The sequence below is a fragment of the Sapajus apella genome, unplaced genomic scaffold (genome assembly GCF_009761245.1).
Source record: "Sapajus apella isolate SASKATOON/1434 unplaced genomic scaffold, GSC_monkey_1.0 scaffold31, whole genome shotgun sequence".
Classification (NCBI taxonomy): domain Eukaryota; kingdom Metazoa; phylum Chordata; class Mammalia; order Primates; family Cebidae; genus Sapajus; species Sapajus apella.
This window is the reverse complement of record NW_022436971.1, coordinates 21,888,976-21,913,024: the sequence shown is the minus strand read 5'-3', so window position 1 is coordinate 21,913,024 and position 24,049 is coordinate 21,888,976. Positions and strand designations below refer to the sequence as shown.

The 24,049-nt window shown below is 47.7% G+C and overlaps 1 protein-coding gene across 3 annotated transcripts; it reads right to left on the bottom strand.

The window, feature by feature from the left end:
- Positions 1-549: 549 nt before the first annotated feature.
- Positions 550-23,829, bottom strand: RNASEH1 (ribonuclease H1). 3 transcript variants are annotated; one of them, XM_032294241.1, is made up of 9 exons: positions 23,597-23,829; positions 22,252-22,367; positions 20,162-20,320; positions 18,529-18,628; positions 17,469-17,523; positions 16,724-16,808; positions 16,019-16,155; positions 14,337-14,433; positions 550-763 (listed from the first exon to the last, which is right to left on the bottom strand). In XM_032294241.1, exons 1-8 carry the CDS (start codon positions 23,722-23,724, stop codon positions 14,347-14,349), a joined length of 867 nt encoding a protein of 288 aa, XP_032150132.1. In that variant the 5' UTR covers positions 23,725-23,829; the 3' UTR covers positions 550-763; positions 14,337-14,346. The 3 variants fall into 3 exon arrangements, with proteins under 3 accessions (XP_032150132.1, XP_032150131.1, XP_032150133.1); XM_032294240.1 differs by lacking the exon at positions 550-763 and adding an exon at positions 7,961-11,019; XM_032294242.1 differs by lacking the exon at positions 550-763 and adding an exon at positions 7,961-11,019 and having other exon boundaries at positions 16,019-16,143.
- Positions 23,830-24,049: the final 220 nt, after the last annotated feature.

Here is a 24,049-nt window from a genome sequence, read left to right as displayed (position 1 = left end):
ACCAGCCTGGGCAACACAGTGAGACCCTGCCTTTACAAAAAAAAATAAAAATCAGCTAGGTGTGGTGGTGCACACCTGTAGTTCCAGCTACTCAAGAGGCTGAGGTGGGAGGATTGCTCGAGCCCAGGAGTTCAAGGCTGCAGTGAGCTATGATTGCTTCACTGCACTTCAGCCTGGATGACAAAGTGAGGCCCTGTTTCTAAAAATAATAATAATCATAATAATTTAAAGAGATCACCATTAAAAAGCTGTGGTTGGGAAGTCTATGGCTGTTTTACTTATAAACCTGATAGGAAAAGTTATGTGTCCAGAAGTTGCTCATGAAATGTTTTGAAGAGCGTTTGTTTGGAGGTTGTATACAGGTTTCATACTCACGGTCGCCCCTAACACTTGGCACTTTATTTTTGTTATAAGCACAGCTGCTGTAGCAGCCCAAATGCCAGGTTCATGCACCTGCTGTGAGGCTGACGCCGAACACCGAGACACAGGTGCCAGAGGCGGAGAAATGCTTATTCCATTTGGCCCAAGCAAGAAGACAAGAGAGCAAGATTTCTCAAATCCGCCTTGACAAAGAGGCGAAGAGAGTTTTTATGCAGCTGGTGAGTCCGGAGGGGGTTTCAGGGAATGGAGGGAAAGTCTGTGTTTCTTCCATGTCGGCTAACACCTCCAGCAGCCAGACTTCTGGCGTCAGCGCCTGGTCCCAGCACCTTCGAGGCATTTGTTCACGTGCAAACATTTTTTATGACCTGGATGTGATCTCCTCCGGCTTGACAAAGAAACAGTAGATCGGCAGTGTACAGTGATGATGTGGGAACAACAAATACTGGGCACAAAGCACATGGCTCACCTGTGCCAGCCAGAGCAGCCCGATCAGAACGTTCATTGTTTCAGTCGCTCACTGGAAAGTGCTGAGTGCTGAACTCCCAGGGGCCCAGTTAGCAGCCTCGGTCAGTTGACAGGAAAGGTGCTAAGGAAGGTGTCCTGAGGGGATTTCGTCATTGTGTGAACATCACAGCGTGCACCTGCACAGCCTCGCTGGCACAGCCCCCGGCACGCCCGGGCGATGAGGTACAGCCTGTGGCTTCTGTGCTGTAACGCTGTACAGCACGTCACTGCTCTGAATCCTGCAGACAGCTGTCACACAATGGTAAGCATCTGTGTATCTAAGCACAGAAAAGGTTCAGCAAAACGCGGTATTCTAAGCCGATGGGACCACTGGTGTTCGCGCAGTGCGGCGTTGACAGAAATGTTGCTATGCAGTGCACGACTGCATGTAAGGAATATTTTTTAATATAATGAACATTTTCACCGAGGCCCCCAGAGATGCGCCCAGCCCCCTCCACTTCACCACAATGTGCTGTGGAAATCATATTTTCCAGGCACGCCCTGACATCATAAAGGCTGGGAAGCGTTACATGGAGGCCCCGTTCCCGCAGCCGGGACGGATGGGCAGAGCCAGGTGAGGGCCAGCCCTCCATGCCCACAGGGAAGCCAATTACTGCCTCAGGGGTGGGGAAAGGATGTAGAAAATGTCACCCAGGCCTTTTCTCCAAAAAGCCGCCAGGCTGCTCTCTCCCGACCCCGCCCTCTCGGAGCTCACCTCTGCTGGCGTGTCCTGGGACCAGCAAGCATCTCCAAGCACTGACTGAGCCCAGCCAGAGGTCTGGCTCTGTTCCAGGAGCTGGGAACCAAGAAGGGAGCAGAGAGATAAAACCTCTGCCACACAGAGTTTATTTTCTAGATAGGAAAACAGACCAAAATAGATACGAATAACACAAGTAGAAAGCAGGCCACCGGTGTGCTGGTAAACGTGTCACAGCCGCTCTAGGGGACGGCAGGCCTGACCTGCACACTTGCTGATTTCTGTGTGTGAGTCCTCCCACTCCAGCCACCTCCGGACTCCCTGTGTGAAGGCGCTGGCCACAGGGCGGGGAAGGCGCTCGCAGCTGCTCTGCTCTCGTGGGCTGCTACAGCCGACTCGGGCACATCTGAAGGTTCCACATGACAAGTTACAGAAAGAAGGAAAGCAGGCTGAGTTGCAGTGTTTACGGGAAGAGACACGGGAGGCCTCACTACGAAAGTGCCATTTGAAGCTGGGCATGGTGGCTCACGCCTATAATCCCAGCACTTTGGGAGGCTGGGGCGGGCAGATCACGAGGTCAGGAGTTCGAGACCAGCCTGGCCAACATGGTGAAACCCCATTTCTACAAAAATAGAAAATTAGCCAAGTGTAGTGGCACAGCCCCGTAGTCCCAGCTACTCGAGAGGCTGAGGCAGAAGAATTGCTTGTACCCGGGAGGCAGAGGTTGCAGTGACCTGAGATGGTGCCACTGCATTCCAGCCTGGGTGACAGAGCGAGATAACGTCTCTAAAAATAAAAAAAGAAAGTGCCATCAGATGGAGAGCTGCTGTGGAAAACATGACGCCTGCTCTGCCAAGAGCCACAGGACCCCGAAATCTCCCACCACTTACATCCAAAAGAAACAGAAAGCAGGGACATGCGCAGGCAGGGCCCTGCCCAGCTCACAGCAGCATTCTTCACAGCGCCCAAAAGGCCGAGACAACGCCGGATCCCGTGAACGACCACTGGATAAACGAAGTGTGGGCCCTCTGATAGCGGCAGAAGACCATTCCTAGGCAGACGGCGGCGGGTCCCCAGTGAAACCTGCACCTTCAAGCCAAAGGCAGCCCGAGGCCAGAAAACCAGCCACCCCTTCCAGGTGAAGTCCACAAACTGGAGTGAGAACTTCCTTGATGCCTTTTAGCCAATCAAATGGTGATTTTTCTAGGCCCACCCATAGACAATCAGCACACACTCACCCACTGTGAGCCCATAAGAACCCTGGATTCAGCCACACAGTGGGACCACCGCCTTTGGTGGGGACTACTGGCCTTCAGGTAAGGGCTGCCCACTTCAGGTCCCCTCTCTGCTGGGGACCTCTCCGTTGTGCAATACAAGTTTTTTCTGCCCTGCTCACTCTCTGGTTGTCTGCGTAACCTCATTCTTCTGGATGTGGGACAAGAACTTGGCACCCGCCAAATGGTGGGTGTGAAAAGGGCTGTAACACCGTAACCCTCTGTCCTGCTCGCTGAGCAGTGGGGGAGAAGAAGCCGCTGGGTGCCACACACCCCTGTTTGCTGAGGTTGCGGGCAGCAGGAATGAACTAGAGCTGTAGTGCCTTGCCAGAGCCCACACCTTGACCTCCCAGAACCAGGGCTGGAACAGGCCCCCGCTCGCCAAGCCACAGGTGGCGGGAGCAGTCGAGCAGCAACAGCCTGGGGGCTCTCCGTTTCCTGGTGTCTCTGAGTTTTTGGGCGCAGCCCTGTTCCCCTCATCCAGACACTGGTGCCCAAGGCAGAAGCAGGTCGTGGCACAATTGCTGGCGGAGCGTGGGTCCTGTGGCGAGTGGGATGTGGGCTGGGGTGCAAGCCGAGCACAGCCCGCCGGGCCCAGTGTGCAGGGTACCTCCAGCAGCAGCCTGGAGCCAGGTGAGGTCTGGCAGGGGTGGCGGCAGCCATGGAGGTCTCTGGCTGGTGAAGACACCGAAAAAGTCCTGTGCCACATCCATGCAATGGAGTGTTCTTCAGCCTTAAAAGGGAATTCTGACACCTGCTCCCACGTGGAGGAATCTTGGGGACATCAGGGTCAGTGAAATTAACTAGGCACAAAAGGACAAATCCTGCATTATTCCATTTATATGGGGTCACTAGAGGAGTCACATTCATAGAGATGGAAAGCAGATCGGCGCTTCTGGGGGCGGGCGGGGGGATGGGGAGCCCATGCCCAACAGGAACAGAGTTTCCATCTGGGAGGATGAGACGCTCTGGAGCTGGACGGAGGTGCTGGTTGTGCAACAGTGTGAGTGTAGCTAATGCCACTGAACTGTACACTTGTAAACGGTGAAGATGGGCTGGGCATGGTGGTTCGCACCTGTAATCCCAGCACTTTGGGAGGCTGAGGCAGGCAGATCACTTGAGGTCAGGAGTTTGAGACCAGCCCAGCCAATATGGCAAAACTCTACCTCTACTAAAAATAAATACACACACACACACACACTCTTAGCCAGGCCTGCTAGCGCATGCCTATAGCCCCAGCTACTCGGGAGGCTGAGATAAGAGAATCACTTGAACCCAGGAGGCAGAGGCTGCAGTGAACTGTGATCACACCACTGCACTCCAGCCTGGGCGACATAGTGAGACTTTATGTTATGTATATTTTTCCATAATTTTAGAAATCAATAATGTTTACAAAGCAAGTTCCATCTGACTAAAGCCCAGGCAGTGGAACGGCACAGCGCTGAGGAACAGCAGGAAAAGCCACATGGCTGGAGCTGGGGAGTGCAGGGGAGGGGAGGGGAGAGGAAGACAGGCGAGTGCAGGGGAGGGGAGGGGAGGGCTGGGGAATGCAGGGGTAGGGTGGGTAGTGCAGGGGAGGGGTGGGGAGTGCAGGGGAGAGGTGGGGTGGGGGCGGGGGACACCTGAGGGTGTTGGGGGGACCTTTGCATTTTATACTGAGGGACAAGGAAGTCATAGGAGGATCCTGAGCATGGGAGTGGCGTGATCTGACATGGCTCGAAAGTGCCGGGCTGGGTGGCCGGTGGCTCCTGCCTGTAATCCCAGCACTTTGGGAGGCTGAAGTGGGTGGATCATGAGGTCGAGGGATCCAGAGTATCCTGGCCAACATGGTGAAACTCCGTCTCTATTAGTAAAAAATACAAAAATTAGCTGGGCATGGTGGCTTGTGCCTGTAGTCCCAGCTGCTCCGGAGGCTGAGGCAAGAGAATTGAATCCAGGAGGCAAAGTTTACGGTAAGCAGAGATCCCGCCACTGCACTCCAGCCCCGCCACAGAGCAAGACTCCATCTCAAAAGAAAAAAGAAAGAAAGAAAAAAAAGTGTCTTCCTGACTGCTACCTGGAGACAGGAGTGGGGAGAGAGAGGTGCACACTCGCCGGGCGCACGGGAGCAGGCAGGGAAGGTGCAGCCTGGGTGGAGGTCAGGGCTGATCACACTCGAGGTGTGCTGAACACTGGTCCAGAAGCCGGTGCCGGCACACCAAACACGGAGCAGGGGCCGGGCGTGACCACTTTGGGTCCCGGCCACGAGGAGGCCAGCACCAGGCCCTGCACTGACCACAGACACGTCACTGCCACAAGATGGGGTGGCGTGCTGCTCAGAAGGAACGTGGCCAGCAGAGGGAGGGCCCAGAGACCAGGGCAGGCTCTGCCTCTCACTTTACGTACTAGAAAAGGGAAGGACTTGTTGAAAAGCACTAACTTCATTGCACTCACAGAGGAGAGAAGGTTAAAAGAATGGCGTGCGTGGCTTTCTCTGGTGAGTCACGAGCCAGCACAGTGAAGAGTGTGGGCCTCGAGTCGGAAAAGCTGACTTGGCTGCGTTTCCTCCCTGTAAAATGAAACAAATGGCCCTTGACAAAGACCCTCCCTTGGACCAAGCTTGTGTCCACTCCTCCGAGTCCCTTCTCGGACCAGGCTGTGACCTTGGCTCTGTCCTGCTGAGCCTGCCTGGAGAGACCCACCCTGCGCTGTGAGACTGCCCTGACTCCTGATGTTTCCTCTGAGGAATTTCTGTCCACAGGCCCCGCCCTGCTCTGGGCTGCCAGCTCCCACCCGTCCCTGTACTCGGAACTGACCCCCGTCTGTCTCCCCTACTGCAACACCCCACTGGGGTGAGCCCTTCAATAAGGCCTCTTCACACCCTAACAAGGATAATTCATTTTTTTCTTTACCAAACACCCTTAGCTACCATCGCAGCCTGCTCAGGCTGCTGTGACATACACCACAGCCTCAGGGGCTTGAAACAACAGAAATCTGGTTCTCACAGCTCCGAAGGCTGCAAGTCTTGAGGTCAAGGTTCCTACTGATTGTTTCTGGTGAGACTCCCTCCTGGCTTGCAGAGGCTGGCGCGGCCTTTCCCAGAGAGTGCTCCTGGGGCAGGAGGCAGCACAAGCACTCCGGGGTCTCTCCTCACAGGGACACCGATCCCAGTGGGTCAGGGCCTCACCCTTATAACCTTCACCCCAGTACCTCCTGAGAGGCCCCTCTCCTAACACAGCCACAGCAAGGGTTAGGGGTTTCACATGAATTCTGGGGAACACATTCAGTTCATAACAACTGTGATCCCCCTAAGTTCTCCTCTGGGTAATGTTAGGTTAAAGCGTGTTGTCTACCTAAAAGGAGCACACTACATATTCTATGAATCTCAGACACTCAGCACGTGGCGCTGTCACAGTGTTTGTTCCACAGAGGGATGTGGGCTGCAAAGACTGGGGTGTGATCTGAACACCTCAGCTCAGCACGCGTCCACCTGGCCACCGGGGTTTCTGCTGGGGAGGGTTCCGCAGGTTACACACCCATGCCCTTTACTTGGCCTCTTTGAAGCAGATCTTTCAAATATTTTCACCAAATATTTTAAAACAGGTATTACAACATGATTCAAAGATCAAACTGATTTATCTGCAGTAGTTAAAGCAGCTTTGGTTCTTGATTGCCCATCAAGAGACAGGAGCTGACACAAGGTGACTCTGATCTTGTGTTGACGTAACTATTTGTCAAAGAACAACTTTCATCAAAATACGCCTCCAAACTGAGATTCTTTGGTGACATGGGAAGCCGCCAGTATATGGCGGTAGGGTTTTGGACAAAGACAAATGTCAATGAAATGGGAAACAGGGCTTGTGGCTCCGATCCCAGCATGTTGGGGGCCGAAGCTGAAGAACTGCTTGAGCCCAGATGTTGAAGACCAGCCTGGACAACATAGTAAGACCCATAAGACCCCAGCTCTAAGAAAAATAAAACTTAGCTGGGCATGGTGGCACACACTTGTAGTCCCAGCTACTCAGGAGGCTGAGGCTGGAGGATCACTTGAGCTCAGGAGGTAAGGCTGCAGTGAGCTACGACAGTGCCACTGTACTCTAACCTGGGTGACGTAGAAAGACCCTGTCTCAAAAGAAAAAAGAAAGATTAAAAAAATGTTTTTTTGGCTGAGCATGGTGGCTCACACTTGTAATCCCAGCATTTTGGGAGGCTGAGGCAGGCAGATCACCTGAGGTCGGGAGTTTGGGACCAGCCTACCAACATGGAAAAACCCTGTCTCTACTAAAAATACAAAATTAGCTTGGCAAAGTGGCATATGTCTGTTAATGTGTCACCCAGCTACTCAGGAGGCTAAGGCAGGAGAACTGCTTGAACCTGGGAGGCGGAGGTTGCGGTAAGCTGAGATCATGCCATTGCACTCCAGGCTGGGCAACAAGAGTGAAACTGTCTCAAAAAAAAATTTTTTTTTTTTTTTAAGATAGCATACCAGCTGGGTGTGGTGGCTCACACCTGTAATCCTAGCACGTTGACAGGCTGAGGTTGGTGGATCACCTGAAGTCAGGAGTTGGAGACCAGCCTGGCCCAACATGGAGAAACCCCATCTCTACTAAAAATACAAAAAAATTAGCCAGGCACGGTGGTGGGCACCTGTAGTCCCAGCTACTCTGGAGGTTGAGGCAGGAGAATCATTTGAACCCAGGAGGTGAAGGTTGCTGTGAGCCGAGATGGTGCCACTGCACTCTAGCCTGGGCAACAAGAGCAAAACTCCGTTTAAAAAAAAAATTATATGTACATATATATAAAATAACAAAAAATTAAAAATCATACAAAGATGCACACAGCAGTCTCATCATTGCCCGATTCCCACCCACAGCATCCTCTCCGCATTTCTAGCGCAGTGGAGTAACAGCTCAGTGTTTGTGAATTGTTATGCGTCCTGAGGCACAGGGCAGCCTGCTGAAACACGAATAGTACTTTCCGTTTTCCACTTAACAGCACCCAGAGATCCTTCTTGTCTGTGGGTACTTATGAGCTGTCACTCTTTCTAACGCTGTTTATTCCACGGCCGCTTCAGATGCCAGTATTGTTTCCAGTTCTCTGATATTAAAAACCTGGTCGTCTTTTAACGTGTGCAGGTGTATCTACAGCATGAATTCCGCGGAGTGGGGGCTGGTGGGTTTGAGCATCGCATCTGTATTTCGGACAGTGGGCCGCGCCTGCCTGGTGTTGAGGGGTGCCAATCTGCATGCAGCACCACAGGGGAGCACACGTTTCCAGGCAGCCTCAGCAACATGTGCACTGTTGCTAATATCATAGAGAGAAAACGACATCTTGGTGTTTTAATTTGCATTCTCTCGTGAGTGAAGTTAGGCATCTTTTCATTCCTAAAGGGCCCTGTTTTTCTGTAAACAATTTGACTAATCCATTCTCCTGAGTTATTAGTTGTTTTACCAATTTCTAGAAGTTCTTACATACTAGGGAAATTAGTCCTTTGCGATACAAGTTGCAAATTCTTTTCCTAATTTGCTTTTGCTTACGGCTCTTCAAAACTCTTTTGTATTAAGCTTTTACTTATAGTCTTCTTTCATGGTGGCTGGATGTTAAATCCTAGGTTAAAGGCCCTTGCTTACTATTGAGGTACTGCCTTTAATATACACGACACTGTGCATACTTAGGTCTAGAGAACAGAGCTCTTCTGCTGGGGGTGGAGAAAGCAGCCCACTCGCCTTTTCCCACTTCATTGACCACATTTGTCTTTGTCTAAAACCACCGTATACTGGCGGCTTTCCCTATCACCAAATCATCTTAATTTGGAGGCATATTCTGATGAAAGTTGTTCTTTGACAAATACTTAGATCAACACAAGATCAGAGTTGCCTTGTGCCAACTCCTGGCTCTCAATGGGCTATTAAGAACCAAAGCTGCTTTAACTGGCTGGCCAGGTATTCACCCAGCAAAGAGTCAGTGTCTTCTGTGTGCTGGGAGGCACAATGCGGGCAGATGCAGCCAGCTCCCAGTATTACTCCCGAGTGTCTGTGAGCCCAGGAACCACGACTGACCACCATGATCATTGGTATGTGTTTTGTTCTGATGACATCCTTTTACTGAGTTCTGAACGTCAACTCATCACATGAATAGAAAGGGGGCTTTAGTTGAGTGACCTATTTCTTCTTGCTCCAGAACTACTGGAATATTAGAATTAGGAAAAAGACCAAAAATCAACACCAAGGTCCTCCTTTTCAGACACACAATCTGAGGCCCAGACCTGCTCAACCTGAAATAAACAACATCACCTGAGTCAGGAAAGCAGCATTCACTGGTTCCTACTTAGTTACTTACCCAAGCTGATTACTAGCAGGAGGGCTTTTTTCTTCTCAGTTTGTTTGACCTCTGACCTCATGCACTTTTCTGCCTGTCCTACAAGACAGCAGAGGGGCTTTCTTCAAGCTTCGGCAATGGCATGACACCGGGAGGGGAGTGCTGCACAGAGAACACTTCTTCCACAGCCTGTTTGTACAGCATGAACATCCTATTTTGGAAGCAGCACCCGTTGAAGGCTTATATATTCCACAATATACAGCACAATCTGATATGTAACAGTCACTCAAGTATTTTCTGAATTGGAGCTGATGAAGATGTCATTATATATCATTGGAAATTTCTAAAGATATTAAAAATGCAGCTGATATTTTGATTCTCAGTAATGTATTTCCTTTTAATAAAAAGAAAATTGAGGAAATTGCCCCCTAAAACTTTACGATTCCCCCTTAACTGTGCGGCTAGACCTTCGTTCCTCCAGCTTCACCTGTGTTCTGCGGCACTGACACCGTCTGTATTTGTGAAAATCCCACAGACTGTCAAGATTTTAGAGGCACAACGTTTCATCTCTGTATTTCCAATTCTAGTGTAATTTTTCATTTTTTAAAATCACAGATTCTCAAATGGCAGGGGCAGCAGTAGGAGCATACTTCTGGATCTTCTCAAATCCTCACCTAAAAACAGAACTACTAAACAGCAAAACCAAAAACTGACAGACATTTGTAACAGAATGAGGGGACAGTGTTGCTGAGGATGCGGAGTGAGCTGGAACTTTCCTGCCTGGCTGGGGGGATGGAAAATGTAAAGTTCACACTTGGAAAAGTTCCGTTTCTTAAGAAGCACACACCTGTCATGTGACCCAGGCATTCCGCTCCAAGGCATTTACCCCAGAGAAACAGAAGACAAAGACGAGGACATAAATGTCCACGGCAGCTTTCCTTGCTTTATTTGTATTTAGGCAGAAATTGAAAACAATCGAAATGTTTCAGTCAACAGGTAAATAAACAAACTGCGGTACAGCCACACAACACACAATGTGGACTGCTGATACACACGGTGAATGCTGAAACAATTATGCTGAGCAAAAGCAGCACCTTCCCCCACAGTACTTGTTCTATGATTCCACTCATATATAATTCTAGAAAATATAAATTAATCTTTAGTGAGAGCGAGCAGACCAGTGGTTGCCTGAGGATGGGGGACACGGAGGGACAGTTTACAAAGTCTGTCAAAATACTGTTGGTGGTGATGGACGTGTTCTGCTGATAGCTTCATGGGAATATGCATTGGTCACTTTACATATGTGCAATTTATTATCTGTCAGTCAAACCTCAATAGAGCTGTTTTAAAAAGCAAGGTGGGGCTGGGTTTGGTGGCTCACACCTATAAGCCCAGAACTTTGGGAGGCTAAGGGAGGAGGATCCCTTGAGGCCAGGAGTTTAAGACCAGCCTGGGAAACAGAGAGAGACACTGTTTCTATTTCAAATAACAAAAGTGGTGTGATAACAACATTTACAACTCAAAAAAAGTGGTGTGATAACATTTACAACTCAAAAAGAAATAAAGAAAGAGGTAAAAGAGATTCCAGAGACAGTGGCAAACACTGAAAACAGGCAACTTAGATTTCAACACACAGATAACAGGGATCACCAAAGAAAAAAAAATTGGCAAGAAAAATATAACACTAAACTACAGTGCAAGCAATCTTAAATCAGATTTGAAAGTACACGTAGAAAGTGCACACCATACACCTGCAAATACGGACCAGGACAACCAACACCAACATGTGATACATTCAAACACCACTGCTGACTTGAGAGAAAAAGGAAAAATCCTTCGGGCATCTAAGCAACAACAGCATACAACTTGTCAAGGGAAGCAAATAAAACTCATCAGGCTTTTCATGCATCACTGCATGCTGGAAGAAAACAGAATAAAACAATTCAGATACTCAAAGAAAATCTGAGCCTAGAGTTTCATCTCCGGCAAAACTGAATTCAACATTAGAAACTCACTGACTACAGACGGGTTATGACGACTGAACACACAGAAATGAGTCAACGGCGGTAAAAGGGAGCGATTTTTCTGACAATGTGGACACAGTGCTGTTTTCATCATCCCAACTAGTGCTACGGTATTAGTATTTTTAAAAATACTAAATGTTAAAGTGGAATAAAGTGAGTGATTATGGGATATTCCAGGGCATCGTCCCGTCTTCTGAGTGTGGGACACAGACATCTTATGAAGAGGCTATGTACGGGCCCCAGAACGCTGAATTTGTATTGGGGATATCAATACAGGTTCAGAAAATATTTTTTCTTTAAATGTGTGTGTGTAATGTTTGTATTTTTTTAAAGCTCTGTCCAATAAAAAGTCTGGAAACAATGACCAAACCTATAGCAATGAGCATCCTAGACTGTGGATCTGAATTACCATCACCACCAGAGACTCTTAAAAATAATGGATTCCAAATGTTAAACAGAATTAAGTTTGGCCTAAAACTGCCTCTGTACATAGTGACTTTGACTTAGAACCTCACCGAACGTATAAACAGACTGTGCCCTGATGTGAGAGCATACTCCTGTAACAAGCTACAGAGTCTCACCGATCACAGGCTGAAAGGCTGCAAACACGGTGATGCGAAGCGGAGGCGGCGTTGCAGTGAGCCTGGCCACGTCCACGTGTCTTCCCTTCCTCCAGCTGTAACTGCAGCCTGCACAGGATGCGCGAGGGAGCGTTCGGAACCGCTTTTGGTCCTGAGTGCTACCTGGCTGAAGCAACTATTTTCTGCTCAATTAAACTGCGAACTTCTCTAAGGTTTTTTCTTTTAAGAAAAGTTTGGGGCAGAAGCTGTACAAGATGGGCCTAGAGCACCCGCACATGCCAGATTGCAGGCGCTATCACTGACTGCGCATGTGGTCTGTGCGTCCACGAATGCGCATGCATGCATGCTTATCAAAACTCAAGAGCCCAGCTGAAGAGGCTCCCTCTCACTGACCAAAGGAGAGAGTCCAAGTTAAACACAGACAAATATCACAATGGATTGAAATCCATCAAAAATATGCTTAACTCCACAAATTCTGTTTTTTTAAAGACAAGGACTTGCTGTCACCCAGGCTGGAGTGCAGTGGCACTGTCACAGCTCACTGCATCCTCAACCTCCTGGGCTCAAAAGCCTCCCATCTCAGCCTCCAGAGTAAGTGGGACAACAGGCAGGCACCACAGCCTCCTACTTTTATTTTAATTTTCTGTAGAGACAGGGTATCGCTATGTTACCCAGGCTGCTCTCAAACTCCTGAGCTCAAGTGATCCTCCTGCCTCAGCCTCCCAAAGTGCTGGGATTACAGGCGTAAACCACCATGCCCAGCCCACAGCTCACCATCTAAGGATGACAGAGAACTAATGCATTATCTTAAAAACTTACTGTGCAAGAGCAAAGAACCAAGCATTTACCCTGCCCTTCCTATGTGAACTGTACCACTGGGTAACCAAACAGTACACAAAAGAAAACGCTTTCGTAGAAAACCATTCCAGTGAATAAAGGCAAGCAAAAAGGCAGAATGAGAATATTACCATTTTGCAACCCCAAATAATTAATAGATCTTGGCCCTGAGCATCAGCTGCTGTCAACATGGACAAGGACTCCCGAAGAGAGCCCCTAACTGCCTTATCTCCTGCCAAAGGGCTCAAATCTGAGGCTCACAAAGCCTCTAGACCCAGCTGCCAATCCGCAGGACAGAGGACAGAGGATCATGCTGAACTGCACCATGACCACGCGGTCAGCGAAATCTACACTGTGGGAAGTGACAGGACAATGGCCCAGGCTCTTCAACAGATAACGGCAGGGAGAACAGCGTGGCAGATAGGACTGCACATGGAGACTGATCGAGTTAAAAAAGAAAGCGGACAAGACTAAACTGCCATCAAGAAACCAAGAAAGTCACTCTGTCAAAGTCAGGAATACTTCTGCAGGCAAGGAGCGGGAGAAGGGGGCTGTGGCTGGAGGGCACTTGGAGAGCCTTCTGGGGTATCCGGCAAAGCACTACTTCTTCCCTGGGTGGTGGACACAAAGGTATTCACCTTACAATCATAACATTCAATAAGCTATGTATTTGTTTTGTGTCATTTCCTGTATATTTTTATTTTATGATAAAAAGGTTTAAAACTAAATAATCATGTCAAACTTTTTATTTATTTTTGAGAGAGTCTCGTTCTGTTGCCCAGGCTGGAGTGCAGTGGCGCGATCTCTGCTCACTGCAACCTCTGGCTCCCAGGTTCAAGTGATTCTTGTGCCTCAGCCACCAGAGTAGCTAGGATTACAAGCACGTGTCACCACACCCAGATAGCTTTTGTATTTTTAGTAGTGACAGGGTTTTGCCATGTTGGCCAAGAAGGTCTTGAACTCCTGACCTCAGGTGATTTGCCTGCCTTGGCCTCCCAAAGTGCTGGGATTATAGATGTGAGCCACCACGCCCAGCCAGGGTCAAACATTTTTTTTTTTAATTTGCACAGTTTTTAACAGAAGAAACAAATTTTTGAAAGACTTCTTTACACATCTTGGTCTTTACAAGTTTTAAGTGTTCCTAGAGAATGGCCTAGCAGCTAGGGTTGCCTACAGGCAGGCTTTGCCCTATACCAAGTGCCCTGCAAGCAGGCACGCGGGGCTGAGACCCAGCACACACCCTGCCCGCTGAGCTGCCCGCCCAGGCCCCAGGCTGCACGTTTCTCTAATGTACCCACAGGCACAAGTCACTAAACAAGCAGAAGCAGGAGACTCACTCCTATAAACCGGACGGTAAATGGATGCTTTCAGAATACTCCCAGACTTCTGAGTTGCATCTTTTAAGCAAGGTTTTTTAGATTTCTTATCAAAATCAATATAAGCTGCGGCATTTTAGGCCATTTGCCTTGCTTGCCTGCGATAAAACAAGCAAAACGTATAGAACCCAGTAAGTGTAACGCTGAAACCTCACATAACTCTCCAACCTCAAAGATGTTGAATTTATTACATACTTAACGATTTTTTATAAAATTGGGTCACAGAATGCCACTGCGCCTCCCGGATTCCGTGTGAAAGCCGCGTCTGCCCATCCACTGCAGCAGTCCCACCTGCAGGCTCTTTTCCACACCAGTAAGTACAAGCAGCGAAACAGCCGCTGGCTCAGGTTTTCCTAAGGACTCACGTCACGTGGGTCAGTCTTCCGATTGTTTAGCTCCTTCTCTGGCTAACCTATCAGCCTCTTCATTGCCTGTAAATCCTGAATGACCAGGAACGTGCATCTGTTAAAATAAATGTTTTCCTTTTATTTTTACTCATCTTTACATAAGCAACACACGACTATATTCTCATTATCAAAGCTCAACCATTCAGAACAGACTGAGTAGCAGAAGCTCAGCTCCAACGCTCCTCTCCCCAAACATGATCCTGAACAGCACGCTGGAGATTCTTCGTGCACTTATGCAACGGATGTATTTACAAACATTCCATTTTGTTTTTCTACAAATTTGATTTTACCGTTCATAATGTTATTTCCTCCCCCACGTATCAACTGGACTTGATAAGCTTTCCAGGGAATACACAGGTATGTGCAGATGGGTGGACAGATATGTATGCGACACACACACACGCTCCCTTGCAGCACTGTCTTCGTATGACTACAGTCTACACTTACGTTGCCAAAGCAAATTTACATGCCAGGCCACTAAACTGTTATCAGTGCTTCTGGGAAGGCAGAACAAGGCAGGGTTGAGACAGTACTTTAATTTGTTCTGTATTGCTTGAAAAAAAACTTTTTAAATAAAAATGATTGTTTAAAAAAATGCTTCCATCTTGGAGTAAAAGTTGTTACCAAGCCTTTCATCACATGTCCTTACTAGTGTTTTAAACAAGATACACTGCAAGTTAGCTTTAACATATGACACATTCCAAAGAAATGAAGAGGGGGACATATACCTGTCACAGTAATGCCCTGTGCCCGGGTTGGGAATTACTTTGTGCTCTTAGAATATAAAGATTGTAGAACATCCCTTAAACCACATTGCCTGTGTATATTCCTAGTGATCTCTCATTAAAACTGTACTACTTGTAGTGGCTCATGTCTGTAATCTCAAAGCACTTTGAGAGGCCAAGGCAGGTGGATTGTTTGACGTCAAGAGTTCGAGACCAGCCTGGGTAACACGCCAAAACCCCATCTCTACTAAAAACAGAAAAATTAGCCAGGTGTAGTGGCACATGCCTGTAAACCCAGATACTTGGGAGGCTGAGGCACAAGAATCCCTGGCACCCAGAAGGCAGAGGTTGCAGTGAGATCACGCCACAGCTTGGAGTGACAGAGCGAGACTGTTTCAAAATCCAAACCAAACCAAACCAAAAAACTATTACTCATACGGTGATTAAAAGAATCAAATGTGTGTCTGTGGGTGGGTTTTTTTTTTTTTTTTTTTTTGAGACACGGTCTCGCTGTTGCCCAGGCTAGGAGTGCAGTGGTACAATCTTGGCTTACTGCAACCTCGACCTCCCCAGCTCACGCCATCCTCCCACCTCAGCCTTCTGAGTAGCTAGACTACAGGCATGCGCCACTATGCCTGGCTAATTTTTTACTTTTTCTACAGAGTCTCACCATGTTATCCAGCCTGGCCTTGAACTTCTGGGCTTAAGTATTCAGCCTGCTTGGGCCTCCTAAAGTGCTAGATTATGAAGTGACCACTGTGTCCACCCTCAGATACGTGTTAGTATACATTATGATGTTGATTTCCTGGAAGTTGTTATGTCTTTAAACCACTTACAAATACCATTAATCTCTAGTAAATTTAGCTTATCTGGTCAAAACTGCCATACGATGTTAACATTTGAGAAGATACTCACCCACTGGATGTCCATGCCCTGGGTGAGCCTCTCCAGCGCCACAAAGTCCTCTTTGTTGATCACCTCTTTCCCTGTACTTGTCTTCCACCCATTTTTCTTCCAACCTTGAACCCAGTTAGTTATACCTACAAGAATGCCTGATCACTGGTGAGTCAATCTTGAGCATCCTGTCTTCTTCACTTCCCTAGTTTTACCTCTTATAATCCATCCCACTTGTACTCCGAGTCACCATCCCTGACTCTTATACTTCCTTAGCTGGCCTTAGCTGCTTTGGCCTTTGGCACAGCCTGAAATACCGCCCTCTCTTCCCTTTCCCCGAACTCGTATTCTACCTATAGCTGTCAGCTTAAGATGTCACTTCTCCCAGGAAGCCCTCCCCAGCCTCATAAGCATCCCCTAAGGGCATTTCCCAAAGAAGCAGTCAACACGCCATCTGAAGTGACTTAGGCACACACAGACTTAGAAGTGCCACTACAGCAGAGCCACTTCCATGTCTGACGGCATCTCTGGTGCCTCGCAAAGAAATAGGCGTGTGGAAAACATCGGAGCAGCAGAAGAGACACTCCGAAATCCCCACTCTGCTTAGTTCCTGACAAACCAGTGTCATCCCCGTTTCCATTTCGGTCTTGCCCTGTTACAATATCTCCTATCAATTTCCCTTCATGGTTACTGGAAAAACAGAAGAAATCAACTGTGAAAACTTACCATTTATAGTAAACATACTGTCTGTATACAGAACCAATTTATTGATGTTTTGAGCCTTTGCTTGTTCAATGGCTTTGCAGGCTGCCTTGAAAAGACAAGTCAAGAGTCATTCCACAGAAAACGTTCAACTTTGACATTATTGATGCTCAAAGTCCTCAAAACGGAAACATCCCTTCTGTACTGTGATGATTATGCTCTCTGCATGAAGCACTATGATCACAATCCTCCTGCAGAGACACCTATCTGAAATAAGTTTTTAGAATTTTTCTTTTTTTTTTTTTTTTTTTTGAGACGGAGTTTCACTTATGTTACCCAGGCTGGAGTGCAATGGCGCGATCTCGGCTCACTGCAACCTCCGCCTCCTGGGTTCAGGCAATTCTCCTGCCTCAGCCTCCTGAGTAGCTAGGATTACAGGCACGTGCCACCATGCCCAGCTAATGTTTTGTAATTTTAGTAGATACGGGGTTTCACCATGTTGACCAGGATGGTCTCGATCTCTTGACCTCGTGATCCACCCGCCTCGGCCTCCCAAAGTGCTGGGATTACAGGCTTGAGCCACCGCGCCCGGCCCCCGAGTTTTTAGAATTTTTCTACGAAATTCCTATTTTTCAGAATTGTCATTAAACCCAAGCCTCTCCTCCAAATATCTTATATATATAAGTAGGAAAAAAAATTAGCTGATTTATTTGATATGCTCACACTCAATGCTCAATAATGAGTGGCTTCAATATATCTGATAACTTACATGAATTTCTGCTCTTTGGTTTGTCTGTCGCCCAGGAAGTCTAATGCCTATATTTCTGTTTCAAAACAGTACAAAAGAAAGTAAAATTATAAAGTGAATTCTCAAAGTGATTCTTCTTAATGGATAACAATAAATTGTGTATTTTTATTTGAAATATAAAAGCATCAAATAAAAGTCAAACTAACAGAGAGACTGCCAGAAGCAGAGAGGATAAAAGGCTTCCACACTCGGGTACCTGCTGACTCTCTGGGGTCCCACTAGGACAGAGCAAGTAAGAGCTAGTTCTCTGCGGACCCTGAGTTAGGACCTGTGGCTCCAGCAAAAAGAATCCCAGGAGAAAACTTAGGAATAAGAATGGAGGGAGTAAGACCTCAGACTGAAACTCCTAAAAACTTCCAGGAAATAAAGGTGGAAAATGAAATCAAGAAGCCAGAAAAACCCTCAGATAAGTTATTTAAAATCTGGGGTCACTAAGTCATTTAAAATTAAGAGATCCAGGGTTTCCTAAAAAACATGAGCAATTTTTGGACCACGCGTGGTGGCTCACACCTGTAATCCCAGCACTTTGGGTGGACAAGGTGGGAAGATCGCATGAGCCCAGAAATTTGAGACCAGCCGGACCCACACAGTGAGACCTCATCTCTACTTTAAAAAAAAAAAAAAAAAAAAAAAAAAGACTCCTCCACAGGGCAAGAAAGCAACACCAAAGCCAGGCGCAGTGGCTCACACCTATAATCCCAGCACTTTTTTCAAGGCAGTAGGATCACTTGAGCCCAGAAGGTCAATGATGCAGTGAGCTGTTTCTGGCACTGCATTCCAGCTTGGGCAACAGAGTGACACTCTGTCTAAAAACAAAACAGAACGAAGTAAAGCTGAGGTACCAACGTTCTGAAGAGCAACGCTGCTCAGCACCAACACAATCCAAGCTGTTCCTCTGCTACCCCCTGCCAAAGTTATTTATCTGCAGGTTTTCCCAATAGTCAACGAATAAGCAGATCCGCCTCATCTCCCAAGTTGTGGAGCATGATTCAGGAAAACTCAGCTTCCTTTGATTACTTACAACGGATGGCCCGGCCCCCAGTAAACGCCGATTCCTGCTCGTGGCCGCCTCCGCCCATTACTGGAGCAGCAGCCATCCGTGTATACGACAACCGAGTCTCCTGTGGGAAGAGAAGTAAACGCTACTGGGCTGACCTTACATGTTCTGTCTAGGAAAACGTGCTCAATTTCTTACAAGAGGGCACCCAGCATTTATGCTCAGAGTCCACTTACATTTTGGTCTTGCAGGCCAGGCAAGTTCAGGGTAAAGGCAGATACTTTGTAAACTAGTGCCCGCTGCAGTAAGAACTACTGTTCACACCCCACACTGAGGGTTCAAATGACAATGACTCTGTCTCCACAGCAGGGCCACCTTCACTCTCATGGAGCCATCCTTCCAGAGACAAGCAGAGCCTCAGCATGGCAGTGATTCTGCCTGCCAGAGGGCCCAGTCTCCTGACCAGTGCTGCTCCCATTTCTTCCCTGGCATATTCGCTACTAGTTTAGTGTGGTTCCCGTCCGTTTCTTTCCCTCTAGACAGATGGTGTGATTGACATACCAAGGCTGTAAATAACAAGGTGAAAAAGGACTGATGGGACCGCTGTCAGGCCCCTGGTGACCAGTACACTTCAGCAGTGTGGTGGAAGCAGAGGTCAGGTTCTAAAGTGTTAAGAGCTGGGCAAGAGGGCAAATAGAGGTCGGACGCGCAGGAAGTGGAAGTGCTTGTCCTAAGAAAGGCAGACTGCACACAGTGGCAGCACAGGGGCAGAGACGAGGACATGCTCCTCATGGGAGTGGGTCAGAGGGCCGAGTGGAGTTTGGGTGTCGGGCAAGGCTCCTTAGTTCAGCTGGAACATGGCTGTATCAGCACGACTACAAACTTTCTACCCAGCCACTGAACTGCTGGAGCCAGCACTGCCATTTGCCATGTTCCAGGCTACTGAGCCTCAAGCATGGTCAGTGGCCAGAAACAGCTCATTTCCCTGCTACTCCACAAATCTCTGCTTTAATTCCTACTAGTAAATCACCAAATAAAGAATACTTGTGTGGTCTTTTCTTAGATAACTGCAAAACTTATCTATAAATGATACAGCTTGGCACAACGTTTTCTACTGGTTTCCCTTGAATTAAATCAGAACCTACAAATATACTGATTTATATTTTTAAATGCTACTTATTTGTTTTTTGCACCTATGTGTAAAAGACACAAAGGAGCCTTAAGCTCACTACTACCCTGCTTCTCAGGATAAAACAGAATCTCCCGTTTTCCAAAGATTGCGAATGAAAGCTTAAAGTGCTGGTGCTAATCCATTATAACAAACAGCTGTATGTGGGGCGTTTCTTATTTGAAAAAGCTGGAGCCTTTGCGCTTTATCTTGGTAACGTTAAGTGCCGCATGCATAGCGAATATATTGGTATTTCAAAAGATTACAGTTACTCATTTATACATAAGGGTTTTCCTAAGAACAGCCAAAGTTTAATTCTGCACCACTTGATCAATTACAAAGTAATGACCTTAGTGATTTCTAAATAATATTTACACGTAACAATGAAGATGAAAAACATCAGCTCAAACTTCCCCCATTAAGTGGGAAATATCTTTTACGCATATATTTTCATGATATAAAAATCAGGGAAACCCAAGGAAGATGTACCCATGTAGGAAAACATGTCTCTGCTAACTGGAGGCGCCGGCTCCACACTGGGCTTCAAGTGCTTTGCATACGGCTCTGCGCCCTCATCTCCATCCAGTGGCTCACGGAGTCGCTTGCTGGCTTTCGTCTGTGATTCTCGTCCATGTTGATTTTCCTGCCCTGAAAGAGTTCACTTGTGAGCTGCAAACAATGAGCATAACACAAAAGGCTAGAGGATGAAGAAATCCAGTAAGTTATTCAGCACCATTAAATCAGACTTAAACACCCTCTGCACGTGGCCCTACAACAAGGGAATGACTCCATCCACACCATCTCAGACTTCCACACTCTTGAGAAGTCATTCCGAATTTTCCAAGATAAGTTTGATAAAGACAATGTGAGGACAATAGCAAGGCTCCTGTTGAAAATAAAACCTGGTTCTGATGGAGATAATAATACCAAGGGTTCTTGTCCCTTTAGGGATGATGGACAGTTTGAAAATCCGAGGGGCTCTTCTTCCAGGAAAAACATGGACCAAAATTGTGTTTATAACATCAGTGGTTATACAGCTAGTGCTTGACTTACGACCATGGTTGGGACCGCGGACCAGTCATAACACAATTTGGCCATAAGTTGAGTAGGCTATATGCACAGTTGAAATGGTGCACGCGGAGATGGTAGTGCTGCCGGAAGCTGGTCCGCACCGTCGTACGCCCAGCTGGGCAACGTTTGCGCTGCCAGACGCGGAGCAGTCGTGGCTAGCGACTGTGGTCGTAAAGTCGAATGGTCATAAGTTGCATAGGTCCTAAGTCGATCAATACCTGTATATCCAGCTCAATGCTAGACACAACCTGCCTCTCCCTGACTTGTGCTTTGTCCAGGATTGTTATGATGACGCAAAGGAGCAGTTGTTCAGTGTTCAAGCATCTCAGTTGCCTCTAGAGAGACTGTTGAACATAAGATGATTAAAACTATGCTCTGCTCAGTCTTAATGTGCTGTAGCAAAAGTCTGTAAGTAACATTCATGTAAGATCACTTCAGGGTGGATTCAGAAATATTTTTAAAATCTTGTGCTCTAACGTCATCACCATGCTCATCTGAGTCTGCATATTGCAATTTCAACTTCCAATTATATTGGGCATTAATCTTATACTGAGCTTTAAACTTCGAATAACCATACTTTCTATGACAGATAAAACTGGAAGAAATTGGCCGGGCATGGTGGCTCATGCCTGTAATCCCAGCACTTTGGGAGGCCGGGGCAGGTGGATTACTTGAGCTCAGGAGTTCAAGACCAGCCTGGCCAATATGGTGAAATCCCATCTCTACTAAAAAAAAATACAAAAATTAGCCAGGCGTGGTGGCACGCACCTGTAATCCCAACTACTCGGGAAGCTGAGGCAGGAGAATCACTTGAACACAGGAGGCAGAGATTGCAGTGATCCGAGATTGCACCACTGCACTCCAGCTGGGCAACAGAGCAAGACTGTCTCCAAAAACGAGAGAGGAAGAAATTAAGATTGTGTAACTCTGTCCTCAATAGAAAGGAAACACCACAAAGGTGCACGCCAGGAAAAGAACCACATTCACTCCTATAAAATTATAGTCTAATCAGTCTAATAACTGAGCAAGTATTTTTTTTTTTTTGAGTTGTCTTGTCCTGATGCCCAGGCTGGAGTGCAATGGTGCAATCTCGGCTCACTGCAGCCTCTACCTCCCAGGCTCAAGCAATTCTGCCTCAGCCTCTTGAGTAGCTGTGATTACAGGTGCACGCCACCATGGCTGGCTAATTTTTGTATTTTAGTAGAGATGGAGTCTCATTACGTTGGTCAGGCTGAACAAGTATTTTTTGAAAAGATAAGGAATGACGGCATAAAAAGCTAAACGGAACAGGAGATCTGAGTCCTGACTTGTCCCTAATACTGTACGTAACATGAGCCACTATTTTTAACTGTTCTCAGCCTGTTCCCTAATTTGCAAAATGAAAACAATCACACTGTCTTCTCTATGTGCCTGGAGAGTAGATCAAACATAGCTCAAATGCCATCTGGCATATGAAAGCCTTTGAATAAGTTAAAATGTCACACTGATGGGACATGAGAGGCGACTACCTTCTGAAGCTTCCGGGCTTGCAGATTTCCTGACAAAGGCCCAGGCCTCATCCTCTGTGGCAAACTTCTTAAATCTCGCAGCAGGAAACCGGTCCACCTGAGCCTTGCACTCATTCCTGGAAAAGATGCGCAATGTTATTGCCTTCTTCCCTCCCTAACTTACCCCTTCGTAATTAAGATTTGTAAGGTTGGAAGTACACTTGTCCCTTGGTATCAGAGGGGGACTGATTCCAGGAAGGTCCTCCAACCCCATCAGATACATCACAGGATGCCTAGGTCCTTTGTATTAAATGGTGTATTTGCACAAAACCTATGCAAATCTTCTTGTATGCTTTAAATCACCTCTAGCTTATAATACCCAATACAATGTATACAGTTATTGTATTGTCTTTTCATGCATATTTAAAAACTGTACCCTATTTTAATTTTTTCCAAATATTTTTGATCTAGGGTTAGCTGAAACTGAGGATACAAACTGGAGATGGAGGACCAATTTTAGTGTGAAAAGGGCAAAGGGTCACACCTTACAGTTCATAGTTTTATCTTGCACGTCAGAATCTACACCTGTGTTCTGTACGCCAGCCAGCACACCAGCACCGCAGGCTTTTGTCAAAGTCAAAGCATAATAAAATACTGGGGTCTTTGAAAAAAAATTATTAACCATTTCATTACGGCAAAAAGGTCAACTTCTGAGATGCTTCTTCCTCACTACTCTAGCTGGCGTGCATAGGGAAACACACGTAAGGAACTTTGACATTTTGTAAGGGAAAGGGTTCTGGTGGTAAAGACGGAACACCTGGGCTCAAGTCCTTCCTCTGTCAGTTACTCAACCTGTGAACTTCCTGACCACTGTAACTACACCTGAAAATGAGAATAATCCCACTCACCTCCAAGTGTTGTTACAAGGATCCACTGCAAATACTAGCTTATACAGAATTTACCTTTTTAAAATCGGAAAGTTAGGTACTGAGTTCCAGTCCCAATTTAGCTGGTACGGAAACTCTTCCGGTTATGTGGCTTGGTTCCGATTACGTGTCACTTTTTGTTGCACTTTAACTGCAACAAAGATGAGGGATCAAGCACAGGGTTTATTAGGCCACCCCTAAGCTTTATGTGGCGTTTCTGATATTCCAAACGAGGATTCAGGGCGGTCCAGCCCCTGGCTATGAGCCTCCTGGAACCCCGTCGGCTGAGGAGGAAGGCGGGGCGGCTCCCAGACCACCCACAGCCACCGCGCACGGCACAGGCTCGGACCGCCGGGCTCCCGCCGCCGGGGTTCGCTGAGCCCCGGCCTCCCTCCGCCCCGGGGCCGGCAGGGAGGCGCCTCGGCAGGCGGGCCACTCACCAGGTCAGAAAGACCCCGGTCTTGCGGCCCCTCCTCACGGCATAGAACATCCCGAACCCGCGAGAGGCGGGGCGACAGCGCACAGCGGCCAAGGCGACTCTGTGGACCAGAAACAGAAGCCGGCTCATCGCTCACTCCCGTCACCGGGAAGCATTTCGGCTCCCGGCTCAGCGCGGGCAAGACCCCGCGCGTTCACCATCGCACTTCCGTCAACGGCGCGGGAAGATGACGCGCGTCTGGGCGGAGTCAGGGCGGAGCCTACGGAGGGGCGGGGTCGCAGAGCAGACGCGGCCGCCGACCAGCCGGAACTCGTCAGCTTCCGGTCGGGCTTGGAGGAAGCTGGGCCGGGGCTGGGATGGGACCGAGCCTATGGGAGCCGGGCCTGAGGCGCACTTGGCCGGGCTGAAGCCCGGGGCCCCGCAGAGGAGGGTTGCGATGGACGCTGTGGGGCCC

Bases quoted from the DNA above. Each gene is read 5' to 3' on its own strand.
- RNASEH1 (XM_032294241.1), bottom strand. From the start codon at position 23,724: ATGAGCCGGCTTCTGTTTCTGGTCCACAGAGTCGCCTTGGCCGCTGTG. The intron at 20,321-22,251 runs GTAGTCGCCTCT...GAACTCTTTCAG, and splicing joins AAGCCCGGAAGCTTCAGAAG to GGCAGGAAAATCAACATGGA. The intron at 16,156-16,723 runs GTAAGTTTTCAC...ACCAGTGATCAG, and splicing joins CAGTATGTTTACTATAAATG to GCATTCTTGTAGGTATAACT.